This window comes from Rhipicephalus microplus, chromosome X (assembly GCF_043290135.1).
Source record: "Rhipicephalus microplus isolate Deutch F79 chromosome X, USDA_Rmic, whole genome shotgun sequence".
In the NCBI taxonomy this organism is placed as follows: Eukaryota; Metazoa; Arthropoda; class Arachnida; order Ixodida; family Ixodidae; genus Rhipicephalus; species Rhipicephalus microplus.
In genome coordinates this window covers 164,191,485-164,212,628 of record NC_134710.1, presented here as the reverse complement: position 1 = coordinate 164,212,628, position 21,144 = coordinate 164,191,485, and the positions used below count along the sequence as shown (strand labels likewise).

Sequence of the window (21,144 nt, the reverse complement as noted above, 5' to 3'; positions counted from 1 at the left end):
ATTAAAAGCTGTCACAATGTTGCCTCATCGTGTGGGGCAACTTTGTGACAATGTTGTTTTTGGCCGAATGTAATCGGAAAGAAAAGGCCGGCACAAAGTTACCCCATCAAAAGTTTATTTCACTTATGTACAATCGGCTTCTGCTCTACCAACGTCACAATTATATAGAACGTTATTGATACATGTACCTCCTCGATCAATATCTTTTACCTCAAAAGATGCCCTATTTGCCTACTGGCCTAGAGGATTCAATTGAGTACAAAATTTCTTCTTTTGAGTACAAAATTGCGTCTTCGCGATCCGGCCATATGCAATTCCTTTGGGTCCTATTCATAGTGCTGACGATGTGCCCGTCAAGTTTGACTGCTGTCACTCTTCCGGGTAAAATTGTCGCTCGAAGTTTACTACAGCGAAGTCATCCTTTTTGAAGGTTCTTCCTCAGAAACCCGCACATGTATCCTCGAAACGTTGCCAGTATTTGGTATTACGGAAGTGGTAGCAGTGTCCGTTTCAGATAGGTTGTCAAGATTTCCGGAGAGTGCCTCGGAATCACTTGTATCTCCTTTCGCGACCACTTTTTGTTGTCGCCATGCTGACTCTCTGAAGAAAATTTCATATCACCATTTTTTTTCTGCGCTGCTGTCCTCTTTCTAGGTCGTGATACCGGAGTAAAAACTGCCGTGCTTGGGGTAACTTTGCGACAGTTGGCGTGTCACAAAGTTACCACGTGAAGTATCAACATTTCAGTTTCCTTTCTATAGCCTTTAACAGATACGACATGATCAAATTTGTTAAAGTTTACTTTAGCCTACATAATAACGATCACAAGTAGATACCAGTTTTCTCTGTCTTGTCAGGACGGGTCGAGCACACAAAGTTTACGGTGCTTCAAAAATGAAGCCAAAACACCATTTAACATGGCGGCGTCTAGAGTAGCGACGCAGCACGCGAACCTGGGGCGGTAGCCACTGGGTCACTTAGCATATCAGGTGAGTTTTTTGAGTGGCCTATTGCTTTTTAGCGGTGCCTGCTCGTGGCGCGAGATTTAAAATACAGAAACCTGAGTGCGTGTCACAAAGTAACGCCTGAAGTCATAAATAACCCCATTTTACGGTATACTGCAGGGTGAACTATGGCGTTTGCGAGATATGCCAGCGGTCTTAAGCCATTGTACCAAATCGCATGACATGTGACGCTTGAATTGGTTTAGATGCGGTAAGTCATAAAACTCCCGCTTTTTGAGTCATGTGGTAGCAGTAGAAGAATGCATGAGAAGCTTTTAGGCCGTTCCAACATGGCTGTCTTGACCCGTGAAATCTCCGTTATACTTTATAAAAACAAACCGCTTTACTTTAGCAACCACCAATTCTAACGTTAGGTATACTATGTGGAGGGAGCATAGCAGTTCTCTGACACTCGGAAGCTACAATAAGGAAAACATGATAATCTTGAAAGAAGCAAAGGCTTTGAGACACGAGCACATGAGAAGAGAAACAAACAGAACAAATTCCCCCATTAATCAGAAAATTATGGATAATGAAAGAGAGTAATCAAGATAATTACAGTCTGATGTTTCGTTACATCTTTTACAGCGTAAATGCATGCCAAAGTTCAATGAGGGGGCAGTTGAGGCAGGCAGAATAACTTAAAAACACATTGTTCATGCAGTGCTGAAAGGCGAAAAACCAGAGAGCCCAGCACGAGCACTCGTTGTTTCTACGTCTTCGTCTTTGCACACTTCTTCAACCATGCAACTATAGTTGCATGGTTGAAGTGAAATAGAAAATTGGGTTAGTTGGAATATATTCCAACTAACCGAACTTTCTATTTCACTTACGAACGCGTCTAAATGGATGATGCTTGGTACATCGTTAGTAATGGATGCGCGTGATTGCCCTGGGCCTTGCTTAGAGGAAGAAATACGATTCCTGAACACTTATCCCTTGTCTAGACGCCCACTTATGTATTACTAATGGGTGGCGCTGACATGTCTGAGCACGCGCAGAGAAGGTTTGCGTTTCTTTCCACTACAGTGCGTCATTTTCCTTGTTTATATCAAAGTTCGTCCGCCAGAGTCCATTCTCTCGTTCGAACCGACGTGGTGACTTGTGACGTGCTGTAATTAGGGCTGAATCGCCATAAATCACTTTAGTTATGTCGTTTTTATGCAGAGACAGTGGTAGTGGTGACAAAATTGAAGCAAAAGTTCGCCGTTGTTAGGTTACTTCCAAGAAAATATATTGGAGGTGAATCGCCGAGGTAATGGGAACAAGTGCATTTTGGCTGCAAGTATGACGGCACATATCTCAAAATTTGTGCCGCCAACCAGATTTCTAGCTATACACAAGTCAACGCATTAAATATACACTTCTTTTCATCTTCTCTCGCTCGCTTATCTAGCATTTCCCCTTCCCCAAGCTCATCATTTTAGGGTAGGCAACCAGACACTTTCCATATAAAGCTGCTTGCATTCTATACGTCCCCTGCTCTCTGCCTTCCTATGTGGCTTGCGCATTTAACCATTATAATACGTTATTTGCAGTGCGTGTCTAAATGTAATTTATATGAACCTACATTTCTGAATTATAGTTCGTTAGCTATTAAGTAGGGTGAGTTTACTACTTATCGACGCACCGTACACATGCCAGTTTACTTCTAGAGATATTTTCTTCTTTTTTTTCTCCTCGAAAACCATTCGGTCAAATTTTTACGCATTGCCTATAAAACGCGTATAAACGTTACGTAAAAGTTACTGTTTTGAAGTTTATAACGCGGGAATATCAGAAGCCCTGAACCTTTTTTTTTAAGTAGAGTTCTGCTGTTTTCGACTCATCTGCTCTCGGAAACTCAATTGATGGTACGAAGGTATCAAAAGAGTCAGTGAATGAAATAACTTTTTCAAGTCTATAGTTGACACGAGAGAAATAGATGAAAAGGTAAGCAAGGTTTACCTGGCATTATTAAGCGGCGAATATAAGTTCCACTACATGCACTATATTCGTAAACACTGTATGCTCTATAGACAGTGAAGTGGCTAACCATATTTATAAAATGTGGTCGTCATGCCACCTTATCTTATAGTCACTTAGCAATGGGAACCGGTCTCTTGTTTGTCGCAACATTACCTGAGAATTATCAGTATAGCAACGCCGTCTTATAGCTGCGCTAAATGCTTCTCGCAACACCAGCGCTGCAAACTACAGATTGTGGCGTAGTGGATACTATTCACTACGCAGCCAGTAGGTAACGTTTTGAAATAGGAATACATCCCACGCCAGTACGCGTACGACAGAACCGGTTTCTACGGAGTAAATACCGGAACTGCTCATTTCTTTTTACTTCCCGTTTGACTTTTTTTTGTTTCCTCGTTGCTATGAGTGTGCACGCAGTCGTGGAAAGTCCCTGTCATTTGTGGTTTGTGGAAGGACTTCAAAAGGTTACAATGTGTAATGCGAAGCACGCTGCAAGTTTCTCTACTATTTCACTGTACATTAGTGGCGCTGACTGAAACTATTTAAAAGTGTTAACATATATGGTCAAGGCTGCCATATGTGGTAGGCTATGCATGGACTAAGACACAAAAAGAAAGAAACGGAATAATAGACAAGGCAATCTCGTACTAGTCACGGCAACCCCGCACTTCAGGCACTTTGCTGTACAACGCGGCTGGTTGACCTTCCGTGTTTTTTTCTCTTTATTTTTTCTCCCTTTCTTTTCTATCGATTTCTGTTTTTTGTATTTGAATTTTTCTCTTTTTTTATCTATTTTTTTCTCCATTGTATTCTTTCTCTTTCTTGCTCTCTCTTTTTTCCTATTTTGTTCTCGTACGTGCCCCTTCCTATATTTTATTCTTTCTACGTCTTCCTAAATCTTTGTTTTTGTTACTTTCTCTGCTGTTTTTTCTTTCATTCTATATTTTTCTGTCTTGCTCTGTGTTCTTTGTGTTTTTTGTGCCTGTTTCTTTTTAATGCTTTCTCTTTTTTCTTATGTTTATTTTCTGTCTTTAGTATCTTTTCATGCGATTGTTACCTTTATTTCTGTTGTATTTATTTGTTCATCTTTTTCTCATTGCTCTATGTCTCCTGCACCATATTCTGTGTTTTTTATCTTATTATATCATCAGTTCCTTGATTTATTTCTACTTTTCACTTTCTTTTTTCTATCACTTGCTTTTTTTCTCCCTCTCTCTTTTCTATCTGTTTCTATCATTTTCTCTCTCTTGCTATTTAGTATTTCTTTCTCTCTCTGTCTATTTTTCACGAGTTATCGTTTGACTCTCACATTTGCTTTACACAGTATTGGGGCTTGTCCTATTCCTGTGCCGCTCACATATTGAAGTTTTTTTCTGATGGCACGAAAAAAAAAAAAAACCGCCAGGCCTGCAGGGAGCGCGCAGCACAGTCACAGCGAAAGCTGAAAGAGTGGCCTTTAAAAGCCTTTTCTAAACACTCTTTGGGTAACTGCTACAAAAAACTCGCTGGGTACCCAATACGCCATAAATAATCACAATTTTTGTAGTGACCGGCATTCACTATGCTATTCTTCGTCATTTTTTGGAGAAGTGTGGTATTGGCTACACACTTCAAAGATATTTTGTGCGAACTTGTTAGGCAGTGGCGGACGACGATGCAGAATTATGCCTCAAGTGGGTATGCGCCGCAGTGAATAGGTAATGAAGAACTAGCTTTTCTAAGGGGTGGGAGCTTTTGACGACCCACTAGTTGCGCAATTCGCATTGTGTGACGCCTGATTGTTCTTTTGATTTTCTTAAACGCTTTATTACTCATACTGACACGATTCCTTCCGCGACAACAAGCCTGCCTAAGGCAAGTTTGCTACGGTGTTCCAAGCAGTGGCTTGGCCCAGTGGTAGAATGCAGGACTTACACGCAGTGAATCAGATATGTTCTTCATGAGGCAATTCATTGTCTATGTGAAGAAAAAGTCGCTCTCGACTAAAACGTCTAGCGGCCATCCCACTCTTTCTCGAAGATATTCTTTGAATTCGACCATTGACTCGCCATAGCAAAAAATATCGCGAGCTCCGTCATTATGCGTCATATCGCAATCTTCCCCACTGTTGTGAGGATGAAGTGCGCCTATATATATGGCATGTGCGCTTGCTAGGTTCGTGGGTCTGTTTCTGGGCCTTTTCTTGGTAGCGCTAAATGTACCCAGGGGATATTCCATATTCCCCGTCAAGTATCTAGTTTCGGCTCTCTGCTCGAGCACAGCCACCGTTACGAAGAGATCGAAGTCTTTGCTGCATATATTCCTTTTGCTCGTCAAGTGTGTATTTTACACGCGAGGAGAAATTGGTGGGAACACTGTTCGTAGTGTTTCTCATCAGTAGATTGGAAATAATAATAATAATAATAATAATAATAATAATAATAATAATAATAATAATAATAATAATAATAATAATAATATAGTAGTCGTAATTGTAGTTGCTCTGGATGTGATGTATTGCAGACTTCAGGAGTACGTGAAAGCGACGTGCTTGGTGCCGGTGTGCGCATGAAAAAGAAACGACGCTTCCTTTTCGTGATCTCAGTCACGGTCCTTTGAACGTCGACGGCTGCCGCGTCGGCACAAGTGAACGGCTGTGCGCAAACATCTCGCGGCGCCGTCCTATTGCAGTCTTCGTGTCACCCACGCGTATGCAGACACGTACTGCAACTCCGAGCAGCATCTGGACAGGCGAGACTTCACTCTTCGGCAGGCGCCGTGCACAGGTGCGCCAGGCGCCGAGCCGACAGCTGCTCTTTTTACAAAGACTCCGCTACTTTATGGCCGAGCACGTCGAGTCGACACCCGATAAGCGAAATTGCAGTGACGGCGCTGCAAGACGCTATATGATACAGCGCAGACGAGCGGCAATGAAACAGCCTGTATCGTCTTCCTAATGCCGCACGGAGCTGCCGAAACTTTCGTCTTGCGTTTGAGGGCCAGCGTCAGCCCTGCCTTTTTTCTACACGACTTCGCATGCGTAATAAATCGAACGCAAATTGTGGCTAGATAATTTTACCTATACGCGTTAATCAGCCAAAAACTAAACTCGCATGATTTGTGTTTGTGGCGAAGCAAAGAACGATTTGTTTTCGTAATAATAACGCAGATGTAGAACATACACACCAGCTGCTTATGGTTTGACCTTTCTTTATCGAACTTTTCAGCACAGTTTATGCATTGCTACCCTACAGTCACTCGAGACTGGTCGGAGATGTTGCCGCCTGTACTTGGCAACTTTTCAATGGGAGATTGATACATAGAAAATATGTGCCTGTTAAGAAGTAGTTCACTGACCCTACGCATTGTGCCACATACGTTCAAAAATATTAGGCTCTCCTGACGCTGAGGCTGGCCAGTGGCAAAGAGCACTTACTGAAGAAAAGCCTTGTAAAAGCAGTCTTAGGCTAAAATATAAAAATGTCACAACTAACAATATCAAAGCAACTTTGTGAAGTTCTGCAGCCATTGTTTCGATGCAGTGTCGCCGTTCTAGATCCTTATTCACGAAAATTTTCTTTCGTATGTTTGGTCCTCGGTCAGCCACCACCGTCCGAAACCTCCATTATCAAAGCGATCATGAACTTGAATTGCGATAACTACATAAGCTATGCAAATATCAACGAAAATGCTGTCATACGTAAACTGCATTTTCTGAGCGCAAGCCGAATGACATGACCCCAATTAATTCATATTTTACTTTGTATTAGCTTCTTGCTCATTCGTCGGGTATTGGCCGGCGTTGGCCATATTAACTAAGGCTGCAAGCGCAGAACCCCCCCCCCCCTACACCACAACAAAGAGAAATTGCTGTTTGCATATATATACATACAGTCACCCATACAAGCATACGCTCAAACCTGCATAAAGAAAGGTCGGAGCTAAGCCCTTCCCCATCCTTTTTTTTGTTAGATAAAAAGATGGCTGGGTCTCTGATGGCCACGTCAGTTGATGTAGTCGATGGCTTATTTTGCAGGTGTTTGTTATTGCAAACCGTTATTCCATCATTCCGCGTGCTCTGACTACAAAAAAAAACTGCTCCTACAAATATTTTAAAAGCTAGAAATAAACAAGTACTTTGTTGGAAAAGGTCATTTACCGGCAGCTTTCATGAACAACACATGCTCAGCATTAAGATTTGCAGTCCCTCACTTTTACCAATGTTTTCAGCGTAAAAATTATCTGGATATACTGGCTCTTCCCCTTTGTACGGGATTGTCGTTTTTTTTCTGTGTGTGTGTGTGAATACGGAGACGAGATGCATTTCTGAGATGTGCGCTCCCCCACAAAGCTCGCCTCGAGCGCGCACGTCCAGCCACGGCGAACATCTCGTCGTTTGTGGACGTGTTGTTCTTGCGCGACGCAAAGCCTGCCGAAGTACTGCGCTGTTTTGCCGAGCTGCAGCTGCTAGGCGTCAGTAACTCAGCGCATCGTCATGCGCCGGTCACATTAAGGGCAACGGCGTGAAAATGCCACAGAAAAAAAAGGAGGGAAACACCGCGCTACGTGCGCTTTTATACACGGACAGATACGGCGCCACGCCGAGAAGCGTCTCTCCACGTTCTAAAGATATCGTCCACACGAAAGCGTAGTGGCCATAAACACTCGCGTCTCGAAAATGTCGTATTTTTTTTGTGGAAACAGGCCAATGCAAACAGCGAGTTCTAGAGTGGCCGGATCAAGGACCTTAGGTCGACGTGGAGGAGACTTGTCTCTTTTCTCTCCAGATCTTTCGTCATTTTTTCTTTATTTCTGAACAAAGTCATTACGCTAAAGCCTATTCGCACTTCCTGTTGCAACACGTAGCTCGCGTCAGGAAGGCTGGGAGAGGCGAGTATGGTTAGAAGGGCCGAGACAGAAGCGGGAGGACGCAAAAAGGTGCAGCGCTGCTTGCTTTCTTTTTTTTTTCTCAGCTGAGTGGGCTTCTAAGTTATGTTTTCTGGTAGCAGCAACGGAAATGGTGTAACAAACTGAATCAGCACATTTTGCAACTTAATTTTAACTCCAACAGTCTTCGCTACGATGTAGTGTTCGTGTCCCTGACCACGCATATTTAAACTGCCCATTTTCTCTTCTTAAGGAACAGATGATAAAGAATTGCATTGTTATTTGCATAAAAAAACTGAGATCAAATTATTTCTCTCCATGTGGCTGGCCCATGCTTTTTTTACCGTGAACTCTTCGTTGAATATATATATATATATATATATATATATATATATATATATATATATATATATATATATATATATATATATATATATATATATATATATATATATATATATATATATATATATATATATATATATATATATATATATATATATATATTTCTCACACACACAGTCTGCGTCCTAACATGCAGAAAAAAACGATTAAGTGGCGTCATGAGCACTCTATTTTTGTGTTGTTTCTTCCGATTCCAATGACGATGCTGACTGAAACTTCGGAAAAAAACAGACGCGCTTTTATCAGATGCTGCTTTTATCGGATGTTATGGCAGCTGTCATCCGTTATCTGTAATAATTGAGTGTTTACTAAGCTCTTCGTTACATTATACCTTGAAGTTATCACCCTCTTGTATCTGAGCATTCAACAATGCTGTCTAAGCACGAAAAAAAGCTTTCAAGAGTTCCGTGAACATGTCGCGCTATCCATGCATCCATTATTCGTAGCTAAGAGGGGCCTTTTCACCGACATTAAAGCTGTCCAGCTTTGGACAGTCATTGTTAATCACATCAAAGAACGATGGAGAAACATGTATTCGCTTTTTCAGTTTGCGCATATTCGTAGAGCAAAAACTGCCCTATTGCGCCTTTGCTGTACATAATCTCTTTTCGGTGTCTTTGCATGCCCGTATTATACAATTGCGTATCAGCACTATTTCGTTACCCGTGGCATGTTTGATGTGGAGGCGCCAATTTCTTAACTGAGTAACTTCGTGGCATTTGAAATATCAAACAGTCGTATACAAGTCAGGTTGCAAGCATAGCGATGCTGATTGCCTGTCACGCGCACCAGTGGGATCTTCACCTGTGGAAGATGGAGACGAATTTTTGTTTCTTGGAACCCTCAGCACCGTGGACATGACTGAATATCAACGATCTGACGTGGAGTTGATTCAACTGATCAAGCATATGGAAGGGCAACCCATGCGTGTTCCTCGAGTTTTCGTCCGGGGATTGTCGTCGTACCTGATGAGAAACAACGTTTTATACAAGAGAAACTTCGAGCTCAGAAGGGAGAAATTCCTACCCGTCGTTCCTTCTGCCTTGCGACCCAAAATACTGGAAGCCTGCCACGATGACCCAGCAGCAATCAGGACACCTCGGAGTGCGTAGAACTTTGGCTCGCATCCGCGCCAAGTACTACTGGCCAAAGTTACTGGATGCTGTACAGCATTATGTGAGGATATGTAGAGATTGCCAGAGACGCAAAACGTTTCCATTGAAATCTGCAGGATTTCTCCAACCAATTGAACCCACTAAATCTCCGTTTGAACAAGTAAGAATGGATATACTTAGTCTATTTCCTACGTCATCAATGGGCAACCGATGGATAGAAGTGGCGAGAGACTACCGGTATGACAGACCCGGTATGCCGAGACAGCCTCTCTCACCAGGGGCACGGCTATAGAAGTCGCTGAATTTATCGTCACTAACATTGTACTACGGCATGATGCCCCAAAGCTGGTTATCACGGATCGAGGAACTGCATTGACAGCTGATCTGGCTCACTTCATTATGAAACTTACCCACACATGTCATAGGAAAACAATGGCTTACCACCCCCAAACCAATGGGCTCTCCGAGCGATTCAACATAACTCTAACCGATATGTTGTCCATTTACGTTGACTTGGAGCACCGTACGTGGGACAAGATACTGCCGTATGTCACTTTCGCTTATAATACTGCTGTGCAGGAAACTACTTAAGTGACGCCATTCCAGCTAGTCTATGGTCGAATAGTTACCACACCATTAGATGCAATGCTGCCTGCAAGCGACAATACAGAGCACAAGCCTGACATCAGCGAGTTAATTCAGTGAGCCGAAGGAGCACGGCAGTTGGCGCGACATCACATAAAGCAACAACAACGCATTGATGCAAACCGTTACAACCTTCGGCGGAGAAGAGTCGACTACGCACCAGGCGACAGAATTTTGATTTGGACTCCCTTGCGGACGCCTGGCTTCTCCGAAAATCTTCTGCGCCGCTATTTCGGCCCTTACCGTGTCCTTCGTCGCGTCAGCTCCTTGAACTACGAAGTGTCACCGGAAGGACAAGTGGGCTCATCAAGATGCCGAAGGAGCACAGAAATCGTGCATGTAGTCAGAATGAAGCCATACTATCACAGGCAATGAACATCGAACTATACACGCCCGATCATAAGGAATACCTATTTATTCGATGGAAATCACGCATTCAGACGATCTCAGCAACACTGCTTTTACGCATCGGGACGATGCGTTCTTGGAGGAGAGGTAATGACGCAAGACAGACGCAGTATTCTAACTACGCGCGCTAGTTCGGGCGCCCCCCAAAAGACCAGCGGCCCGATGATGAGACAAGAAAAGGCTGTGACGGCACGCGCCTCCTCTGCACAGGATTTTGACGAAAAAAAAAGTGGTGCACCGCTCGATGGTTTCTCGGAGAGTGATTCCTTTTGCTGATAGCCTGTTAGGAACGCTGCCGCATTTTTCTTTACTTTTCGGGCACAAGTTAGCCCCAATAAACAGTTATTCTTACACCATCTGGATTGTGCGTAACAATATGTTATGATGAATGAGGAGGCTTAGTTTTAAAAGAAGATGTGGTTTTTTTATTTTTGTTCAAGCAGATGTGTGAGCGCCTTTTCGCATCATGGTGCAACCGCTATCAGCAACCTGGTAGCTTTTGCTAGCAATGCCTTTCTTATACAAGAAAAATAACCAAGTTTGACTTGTTTTTAGGGTTCTGGTACAGCGTGTACGGTAAAGCATGCCGGCGCAGTCATCAGAGCTATTGCGTATTCTGGAACCACGGTGAAGCAGCCTGGCGTCCGTATTATGAAAAGTGGCCCCTATTGAGGACCATGCTTGAGCGGTGTGTTGTATATGTACGTATATACACTGAGAATATAAATGAAACTTGGAATGAAACTCCACGCAATTTTTTCCAATACTTGCATCGGATCAGCATTTGGCGGAGCGTTTCGAAAAGCTCAGCGATACGGCCGCAGCAGGCGTGCATGCTTCCTTTTGGTGGGACTCGAAATAGTGTTGAGGAGTTGTTCTTCGAAGAGATTGCAGCCCACCCGTGTGGCCTCTTTGAATTGAAAAGTCGTGTTCTGCAGCGTGCAGTGTTTAGGTGCGCAGCCTTCACCAGACCTAAATCTCTGGCCTAAACACTGATTTGTTTTGTTAATAAGTGTTGCTTACCGTGGACCAACATCCTGTTCCGTTTAAATTAGCAACTAACTTAAAGAGCTTGACGTGTGAAGTGCGCAGCCTTCGCCAGACCTAAATCTCTGGCCTAAACACTGATTTGTTTTGTTGGTAAGTGTTGCTTACCGTGGACCAACATCCTGTTCCGTTTAAATTAACAACTAACTTAAAGAGCTTGACGTGTCAAAACCACGATTCATTGTGCGGCCCAGTATTGTGGGGATGGCAGTGAATTAATGTTGATAATCGGGGCTGTTTTCACGTGCACCACAATCTATGCCCGTAGTGCTTCTTTTTTTTGGGGGGGGGGCGGGGGAGCTGGTTTTTATTTATATCAAACACGCGTCCTCGAGCATAGCAGCTGAACGCAATAGCCACTAGGTTATACCACGGTGAGTTATATTCTACCGAAATGTTTGTCACTACGATTTACAGTCTAACCTTGCTGATAGTATCGTGGTTCATGCAAATTTTCGGGTGATACGAATTTTTCAGTGGTCTCGGCAAGGGCTTTTTAGCCTGCAATGAATGGAGTATGGTTGTTGCGAACGACGTTTGATATGAACGCACGCTTCCGTGAATTAACTAACGAGCGATGCCGGCGAAGTCGCGGAAAGGCGGCACTCACGTGCGGGCGCGGGAATCCAAGCGTGGGAATGCGCGTCGTGCCACCAGTCGGTGCGCCATAGCCTTTGAGATAGTGCACACGAATGCGTTTGAGATAGTGGACGTGAGCGCTTTTGCGCTCAGATGTCAAAAGGGATGTCAAAGGGATGTCGAAAGGGAAAACATAGACCGTGATTACAAAGCTTTCCGATCTTAAATTTTCTTTGCGTTGGCTGGCTCTCTTCGCTAATCATATGTTCAGAACTAGGACTAACTACATGTTTTTTATTTCTATTTTAACAATAAGCACTGACAGGAAGCTTTTCTGGACCCGGTTAGCACTGTGAAACATTGTAATGGAGAACAAGAACATGGACTGGTTATAAAGGGGCACACCGGCGTTGTGTGTCTCTTTCTACCCAGTCCTTGCGTTTGTTTGCCAGTACAATGTTTCACAGTATTGTGAACAACACTACTGAGTTCTACTAAACAGCACAGCTTTTCGACGTAGCTAGAATCGGTTCATGCTTAACAAGTTAAAAAAAACTGAGGACGAAGCAGAGATAAATGCAAGACAGACGCTTGTCAGATCACCGGGACTATTGAAATCTCAGTTACTTAAGTAACAACATGTAGAAAGAAGTCGGGAAGAACTACAAATGAATTAGGGCAACACAGCTATCTATCTTACCTAGGTGAGATAGCTAGCTGACTTTATCTGACGTAGGTCAATTAGGGTTGCTACAATTTGTTTCCAGTTTATTTTGCCTTTTGCCAACATGTTACAAACTTATATTTCACTTATCGCAAAGTTCTGATAATCGTCTGTCTTGTGCGTATCTCTACTTCGTCTCTGCTTTTTTTCGCGCTTCTAAAGCATGCTCTTATGAACGATTCTGTTGTTAGAAGATTTCATGAATAGGAATCACGATTGATAGGGTGACTTCTGGGATTTCAGATGGTTGCACTTCACAAACTCATGGCTGGTTAACAAGATATCTGCTTGATGCCAACTAGATCAACTTTTGTTTCGCACATCTTCTTCGCCACTCTCGGTAGCATTTCGAAATGATACCTCTGGTATCAAGATCAACCAGAACTTTCTCTCACAATCAATTGTAGCGCCAACTTTTAGGCTGAATAAGGGCGCATATTTTAAAAATGCCGAAACCTCAGGCTCCTAAGTACTCTGTAGCATTGCGACACAAGTTGTCGGATCGCTGTGTAGTACATGCGAATGCATAAGGTTCCATTTGCATACAGGAGCGGAGATATAATTGTCAAATTATTTTTTATATATCTAAGTTTTCGTAATTGGTTCTTTCAAGGACCTAGAGCAAGTACAGCTGCTTTTTTCTCCACGCATCATGCGCTGACAGTATAACTGAACATGCAATATAAGCTAAAACACAACTTGACTTTAATAAAACGAGGAAATTTTAATAATGAGACTTAATTCGTATTTTAAGTTACTGCAGTTTGTAGTTATGTGGCTATATTCACCTAATTATTACCAATTTATCATAATATAAGCGGTGAATCAAGAGGTACAAGGAAGCCACACATTCGATTACAGTGGAGCCTGAACAGGATTGAATTTCCTGATCCCGACTGGCTTCTTCGCGCAAACTGTCGATTCAATTCAATCGTATACAGTCGAGAAAATTGATGCAACTGGGATATTATCACATTCATAAGTAAGACATTTGCCACAAGCATTGGTTCCGTGACCCAGAGTTCCGGAATCGACTGGAAACACTCATAAAACGGGACAGTATATAAATTAAATTGCCGCAGGATCGACCTACACAAGGCTGTTTCATTCTGTTGTCTCACAACCTCCGCCACAGAGAACAATGATTCCCTCACAAGATGAAGTTGGAAGCGCTAAAATAGTGCGACCTTGTTAACGCTTCCGGGTAGCCAAGGTACGCTTGCCGCCGTTGCTCAACGCGCCTTGAGCCCCAAACCCCAGAGCTGGCAAAGCGCCGGGCCGGCCCGTCTAGCGAGAAAAACCGCATGGCTCAGACCTATGTGGTCACCAAGTAAATACAAAACGCTGACGTTAGCCGAATTTTTTGTCGCAGTATCTTTTTATTCATTTTCTTTCTTTGTACGTGGCTAACGGTACGATACAAGTGGCGAGAAAGCTCACGGCGGTTAGCGGAGACTTTGCGGAGTTTATAAATATTTCTTCTTAGAGCACGGTGCTTCCAGTGAAGCTCTACCATGATTCTTGTGAAGAGGCCTGCCAGGACTCAGTTTATCAAAAGGGAAATTATAAAAAGTGTCGAGTGATTCTTATTGTTTTTAATAAGACACCATGCTGACATTTTCTATACTTAAATCTAACCATCCTTCTATAATGAGCATCTTTATGGAAGGCGACACTAATGCTTATGAATCCCAATGCATGTGGCGTAGTGAAGTAAACATTTCACGCAGTTTGCACATGTATGCTATACTGGTGCATTAAAGTGCTGGTATCCTCCAAAACACATACTGTTGTGAAATTCTAAAGGCATTTAAGGCATTTAATATAGACATTTGCTCATGTGTCATTCAAACTAATATGACAAAAGCTTTCTTTTTCTAAACAACACCTGCATCAGTGTTGTACCCTTTACATTCTAGTGCGGTTGCCTTTCTTGCCATCCTGACTTCATGCACCACTGAAAAATATAAGCGAGACCTAGTAATGTGTGATAATTATCTCGTCAGAAGAATTCAGGTCACGTTTTTTTTATATGGGCTGCGTCTCGTCATGAAGAAATGCAGACGTGATAAGATCGCCTGCACAGCAACAGCATAGCCAAGGGGTGGCACACCGGGCCACCCCCTTCCCAGATTTTTTTTTATCAAGTGTGACACAGCACAAAATGACCCTAGATGGCATCCACCTGCCCAGCCCCAGCTTCGGATCAAAAGGTACCCCCCCCCCCTTTCTCCCGTAAAGCAAAGAAGCCCTTTCTCCCGTAAAACAATTCTGCTTACACCCTGCTGCATGTATTAGTTTCATGTCAGCGTATAGCGCGCATTTGATGTCACCTATACACTTCCACCTTGCTAGCGTTCCAGGGCATTTTACACAATACGCGCCAAACGAAGTGAACATGGCGACTTCTACATTACGATGGTTGCAATAACGTTTTACCTGGGAGCACTCGCAAACGGCCGTTTAACAACCTACCATAGTAACGACAACTGTTATATATAAGAGCGCACGTGTTCGGCTGCCGCAGCGGGGGCGCTATGCAGGATCGGCCGAGTTTCGCCCGAGTTCGCGAAACTCGGAGTCTTGCCGAGCTCTGGCGACACCCCCTTATGAACGAGCCAACAGTCCGAAAAAGTCAAATCTACCCCTCAGCACGCTGCGTTCCATAGGCTATGATGGAACCAGTCATCGCGTTAAGGACGGTCGACTAAGTTGGGTGGTGTTTTCAAACCAGATGCATCTTCTTTGATTTGTTTGTTGTTCCAGTGAATGCAGAATTGCACCCATAAAATAAAAGCGTCAGAAACATTTCGAGATAGTATTTTTGATAGGCATGGGGTGTTTACTCTATTTCTGAAGCTTTTAGTGCATGCACTAAGTGTGTGTTAGAATAATCAGCCTGACAGCCTCTGAGATCAGTACCGGCCGAGCGTCTTACCACATCGCAACTGCTGCTAAACACGAGGCCACGTGTTAATCATCACGGCCAGCATGTACGTACATTTTAGCACGCTGCTCGGCCGGCGCGCGTCGTCTTTGTTGTCATCGCCAGCTAACACCCGAGCATGTGTGGCTGGCTAATTAGCTATAATAGGGGTGAAGCTCCTAAAGCCGTGTGTCTGTCCCTCCTAGCTCGTGGTACGTGACCGCCTAGTTTGGTGACTCACTCAGCAGGTGTGGACGGACGTACAGATGAACGGATGGAGGGAGGGACAGACAGATGGACAAACAGAAAAACGATTCACAGTTTATATCGATAAACTCTCCGAAGCTTCGCCCCAATCATCATCGTTCCCTCCATGTATATGCAGGGATGTTTTAGCTGGATGGTATACTTGAATAGTTATGCCAGGACATGCTATGGCCAAGCTAACTATGCCGAGTCATGGCAAGGCTGAAGCAATTACGCCACATCTTAAGACCATGCTATTGAAGTCATTAAAGCTAGAACCGGGCTAACTGAAGTATGCTAGTTGATGAGCTAACTGAACTATGCTAATTAATGCAACGTTAATCATAAGGACGTTCAGTAAAACTATGTTAATTAGCCCTTACTAATATAATGACAATCAGTGTTCTGCTAATCAGGAATACGTTTAATAGTTTGATTTAACGTTCCGTGTATGCTCAAAGGCTACCTGTCACCGTGGCACGGCCCTCCTCATTTTTCTTTCTTCGTTTCGTGGCAATCGATTCATGTGTTCGCCTTTCACGCTTGAGTTTGAGCAGCCAACGGCTCAACAACCAAGCATGGTTTATCAGGACGAAGATAAACGGGTACCACGAGCGCAAATCCCGAATATTCTGAGGCTTGCGGCAAAGCGGTTCACCAGCGTCTACTTTTCTCGAACCGGAAGTCGGTAGCAGACGGTGAATCCCACAATCCCTTCGCTCTTTTAGTGGTCACCTATTTCACCGCGCTTACGGCTCATTCAATCACAGCCGCATTGCCGACAAGACGCGAGTGCCCCTGGTGACCACCTGTACTTATATTTATCTGCAATACTTGATAGAAACGAAATGAGCAGCACGAGAGTGCGTCGTGTGCACCCTTGCTGCATTCGAGAGTGGAAATTTCCATGTTTCAGGGAGAACAACAGAAACTGTGCGAAAAAGAAGACACGCCCACGAACACGCCTGTGGGAGGTGCGTGTTCAGTTGGTAGAAAGACAGCTCGGCAATCACGCTTACGTCGCTGCAATGCTAAAATGTTGAGCGAGTGGTGGCGCTGACGTGCTCGCACGCGGTGTTTCTTTGATAACCGCCGCAAATGTCCCACGTGCGTTTCCGACGTCACGCGTGTTCATGCAACCATTTTTATCAAGCCCCGCCGCGGTGGTCTAGTGGCTAAGGTACTCGGCTGCTGACCCGCAGGGCGCGGGTTCGAATCCCGGCTGCGGCGGCTGCATTTCCGATGGAGGCGGAAATGTTGTAGGCCCGTGTGCTCAGATTTGGGTGCACGTTAAAGAACCCCGCGAGTTATTTGACGTAAGCATGTGGGAGGTAGTGGCCAGATACTGCACCAGGGTGGCCAATCCTTCTCTGGTGAGGGAGTGCGTTCTCGGCGGTGTTTGCCGGTGAGGCCGCACCCCAGGCCTCCTAATGCAGTTCCATCAAAACGCGGTTTTTTTTTTGTTTTTTAATCCGGTTGGGAACTGCGCGGTACCGGGATTTGAACCACGGACCTCTTGCATGCGAGGCGGATGCTCTAACCACTACGCCATCGCTGCTCACAGCGATGGCGTAGGAACAAGCAGGATTTCGAACAGGCTACTCAACAATTGACCACATTCATACTATCAATCAGGTAATAGAGAAATGCTCAGAGTATAACCAACCACTATACATAGCCTTCATAGATTACGAGAAGGCGTTTGATTCAGTAGAAATATCAGCCGTCATGCAAACACTGCGGAATCAGGGCGTAGATGAAGTATATATAAACATTCTGGAAGAAATCTACAGGGGATCAACTGCTACCATAGTGCTTCATAAAGAAAGCAACACAATACCAATCAAGAAGGGTGTAAGGCAGGGGGACACAATTTCCCCAATGCTATTTACCGCATGCTTACACGAGGTTTTCAGAAGCCTAGAATGGGAGCAGTTAGGGATAAGAGTCAATGGAGAATACCTTAGTAACCTGCGCTTCGCCGATGACATTGCATTGCTGAGTAACTCGGGGGACGAATTGCAACTCATGATTACGGAGTTAGACAAGGAGAGCAGAAAGGTGGGTCTTAAAATTAATCTGCAGAAAACGAAAGTAATGTACAACAACCTCGGCAAGGAGCAGCGCTTCGAGATAGGTAATAGTGCACTTGAAGTTGTAAAAGACTATGTCTACTTAGGGCAGGTAATAACCGCAGAGCCGAACCACGAGATTGAAGTAACTAGAAGAATAAGAATGGGGTGGAGCACATTCGGCAAGCACTCTCAAATTATGACAGGTAGATTGCCACTATCTCTCAAGAGGAAGGTATATAACAGCTGTATCTTGCCGGTACTTAGCTACGGAGCAGAAACCTGGAGACTTACAAAGAGGGTTCAGCTTAAATTGAGGACGACGCAGCGAGCAATGGAAAGAAAAATGGTAGGTGTAACCTTAAGAGACAAGAAGAGAGCAGAGTGGATTGGAGAACAAACGGGAGTTAAGGATATCATAGCTGAAATCAAGATGAAGAAATGGACATGGGCAGGGCATGTAGCGCGTAGACAGGATAACCGCTGGTCATTAAGGGTAACTGACTGGATTCCCAGAGAAGGGAAGCGGGTTAGAGGGAGACAGAAGGTTAGGTGGGAAGATGAGATTAAGAAGTTTGCGGGTATAAAGTGGCAGCAGCAAGCGCAGGACCGGGTTAACTGGCGGAACATGGGAGAGGCCTTTGTCCTGCAGTGGACGTAGTCAGGCTGATGATGATGATGATGATGATGATGATGATGATGATGATGATGATGATGATGATGATGATGATGATGATGAAAGAACCCCAGGTGGTCTAAATTTCCGGAGCCCTTCACTACGGCGTCTCTCATAATCATATAGTGGTTTCGGGACGTTAAACTCCACATATCTATCTATCTATTTTTATCAACGCTGCTATCTCGCACTCCGCACTGTCTTCATGCCACAGCCACCGCAAGCGAGCTCGGAGCAAACTCGGCCGCCCGAGAAGCTCGGACCATTCTGCATAGCACCTCGGGTAGAAATAATTCATTCTGTGCCCCTCGAATCACTCCTTTGGGTTAGAATCCACGTGTTTACCTACACTGTGCGCCCCGATTCAGATAATTTTTTCACGACCATGTTCACCAACTATGCATATTCTGTGAAGCCACTTCAAAAAAAACTTGCTGATAAAGCACGTCTAGTTGTCAAGCTGAAGAAGTCCTGCGAAATCATTTGGCTGCCGTATAACAAGGGGTTCTTTTGTTTACTGTACGGCATCAACCAGTATCATGTTTCCCTTTCTCCTATGGAAAAGGTACAGTAAAAGCTCAGACCCCTGAATCCCATTACGCTTTCACTTATGACCCCACGACATGTGAATATACGCAATACATCACTACAATGCGGTGTATAACAGTCCGCGTATTCAAGATAGTGGCACGTATCTGTTATCCATATGCCAGCTGAGAAGAAAAATAAAACTAACTTTTTTGCGTATTCTTTTGCGCATTTCTTGTTTGTTTGTTTCTTCTCTCTTCATATGTACTATTCCTTGCCTATAGAATCATTTAATTATATTTCCCATCCCTATACAGAGTAGCATGCCAATGAATATGCACGCCGGCAAAAAAATGTTTTTCCAATAACGAACGCTTCTCTCTCTCTGTCTCTCATATGCAAGATAACTGTATGATTCAGAATAACACTTATGCCAGCTACTATTATTGCTATTATAATAGTATCTTACTAATATTTCCACATACACTTCCATGTCGGTGCGTGCTTGAGCCAATTTCTTAAAACAGCAGAAGAAGACCGTGAAGGTGCTCCTGAGCTTCCTGCGTTCAACCGGTCTCTCCAAACGATTGTGATTGGAACGCCTGCATGTGTGTGCAGATGTATTTTTTTTGCAAATTTTTTGTCGCTTTCTATGTCTATTCCTTTTCTGACCTTTATTTCTCCACCCCGGTACTGGGTAGCCAACTAGTTCTTCTATACGTTAACCTGCCTGTCTCTTGCTTTTATTTATTTTTCTTTTGTGCATTCAACGCACACTCTTAAGGGCTATAGAAATTTTTCAATCTGTTTGAAAGGGCTAAATCCTGTGATAATCCCACACTTGCCTATATAGACATTCCACAGTTTATTGTAACATGTTCAGGTAACACCTCTTGACACGTATCCTTGAACGCTTCTCGCTGCAGGCACGTGTGATGGCAAGCTCCGGTGGTGCCAAAGTGTGCTGGATGCTGATCTGGCTGCTGCTGCTCATCTTCGCCGCCTTTTGGGTCGCCTCGTTTGCTGCCTTTTGGTACATCCTAGTGTATGTGCTGGTGCCCTGCATACCTGCTGCCAAAGACGTGGCCGCGCTGCTTCACCGTGGCGTGCTGTTGCCGTACTTCTGCGCTGACAACATGGTCAACGGCAGGGACATCAACAGCGGCATCCAGTTCATATGCTCTGGAGGCACTGTGCCCACCTGAGCTGTTCGCTTGACGCTCCCACCATTGGCTACAGAACGCCAGCGGCAGGTCGTGTGTGTGGGTGTCTTCATCAACCTCCATATTCTGACGGAGAGCCTCACTCCACGGCGCTGGCCACGCATCTTTAAAAAGGAAAACGGAAAGAGCATGCTCACTTCGTGTGGTTATTTATACCGCAGTCTTCCAATGTGGCGCTTTCTCACTGGCGAGATTCAAGGGCACTCAACCGTGACAGTTGCCTGGAGCGCAAACAAGGGCTTCGCGAAATTGTGAAAGCGAAAACGTCACTGCTTCAAAATATCTGCTCACTCAGCTAATTAGAGACTATATAGTGACGGCTGGTTAGGGTTGACTGTTTCGGGATTGAATTGTCCGGAGCCCAAAATGGAGGGCAGCTCGTGTCCTAGTCAAATAAAGTGCAACAAAATGTTTAATGCATCATGTATTTATTGGGTTTCTCTAAGGGTTTTTTTTATGTTACTTCACCGAAGAAGATGACGAGGAATATGAAGAAAGTAGAATTAACAAGTGCAATCGCTCAAAGTTTGGAGAGTGCCATTTTCATTTTTACCGATGTATGTTATTTTTGCCGGTGAGGGACAGTTCAGTCACAGTTTGGTTCGGTTTCAAGCGAATACACAAGAACCAAAACTAGGGCTTACTAAAAAATTGCTTCAATGTTGTGTAATGGCCTGAGTGATTATCGGTATTCATAAGGGCTGCTTAGACA

At 44.1% G+C, this 21,144-nt stretch overlaps 1 protein-coding gene across 2 annotated transcripts in view; it reads left to right on the top strand.

Annotated features, from left to right (window-relative positions):
• LOC119177118 (uncharacterized) overlaps window positions 1–20,848 on the top strand; it is a 33,799-nt gene extending 12,951 nt beyond the window's left edge. Inside the window, exons 1-2 of one of the 2 annotated variants that reach the window (XM_037428506.2) lie at window positions 7,833–7,889; window positions 20,136–20,848. In XM_037428506.2, the coding sequence (XP_037284403.1) occupies window positions 7,848–7,889; window positions 20,136–20,414 (321 nt within the window). In that variant the 5' untranslated portion in view covers window positions 7,833–7,847 and the 3' untranslated portion in view covers window positions 20,415–20,848. Of the gene's footprint in view, window positions 1–7,832; window positions 7,890–20,135 lie in introns of those variants that run through there. The other variant, XM_037428505.2, reaches the window with a different exon arrangement.
• The last annotated feature ends 296 nt before the right edge of the window (window positions 20,849–21,144 follow it).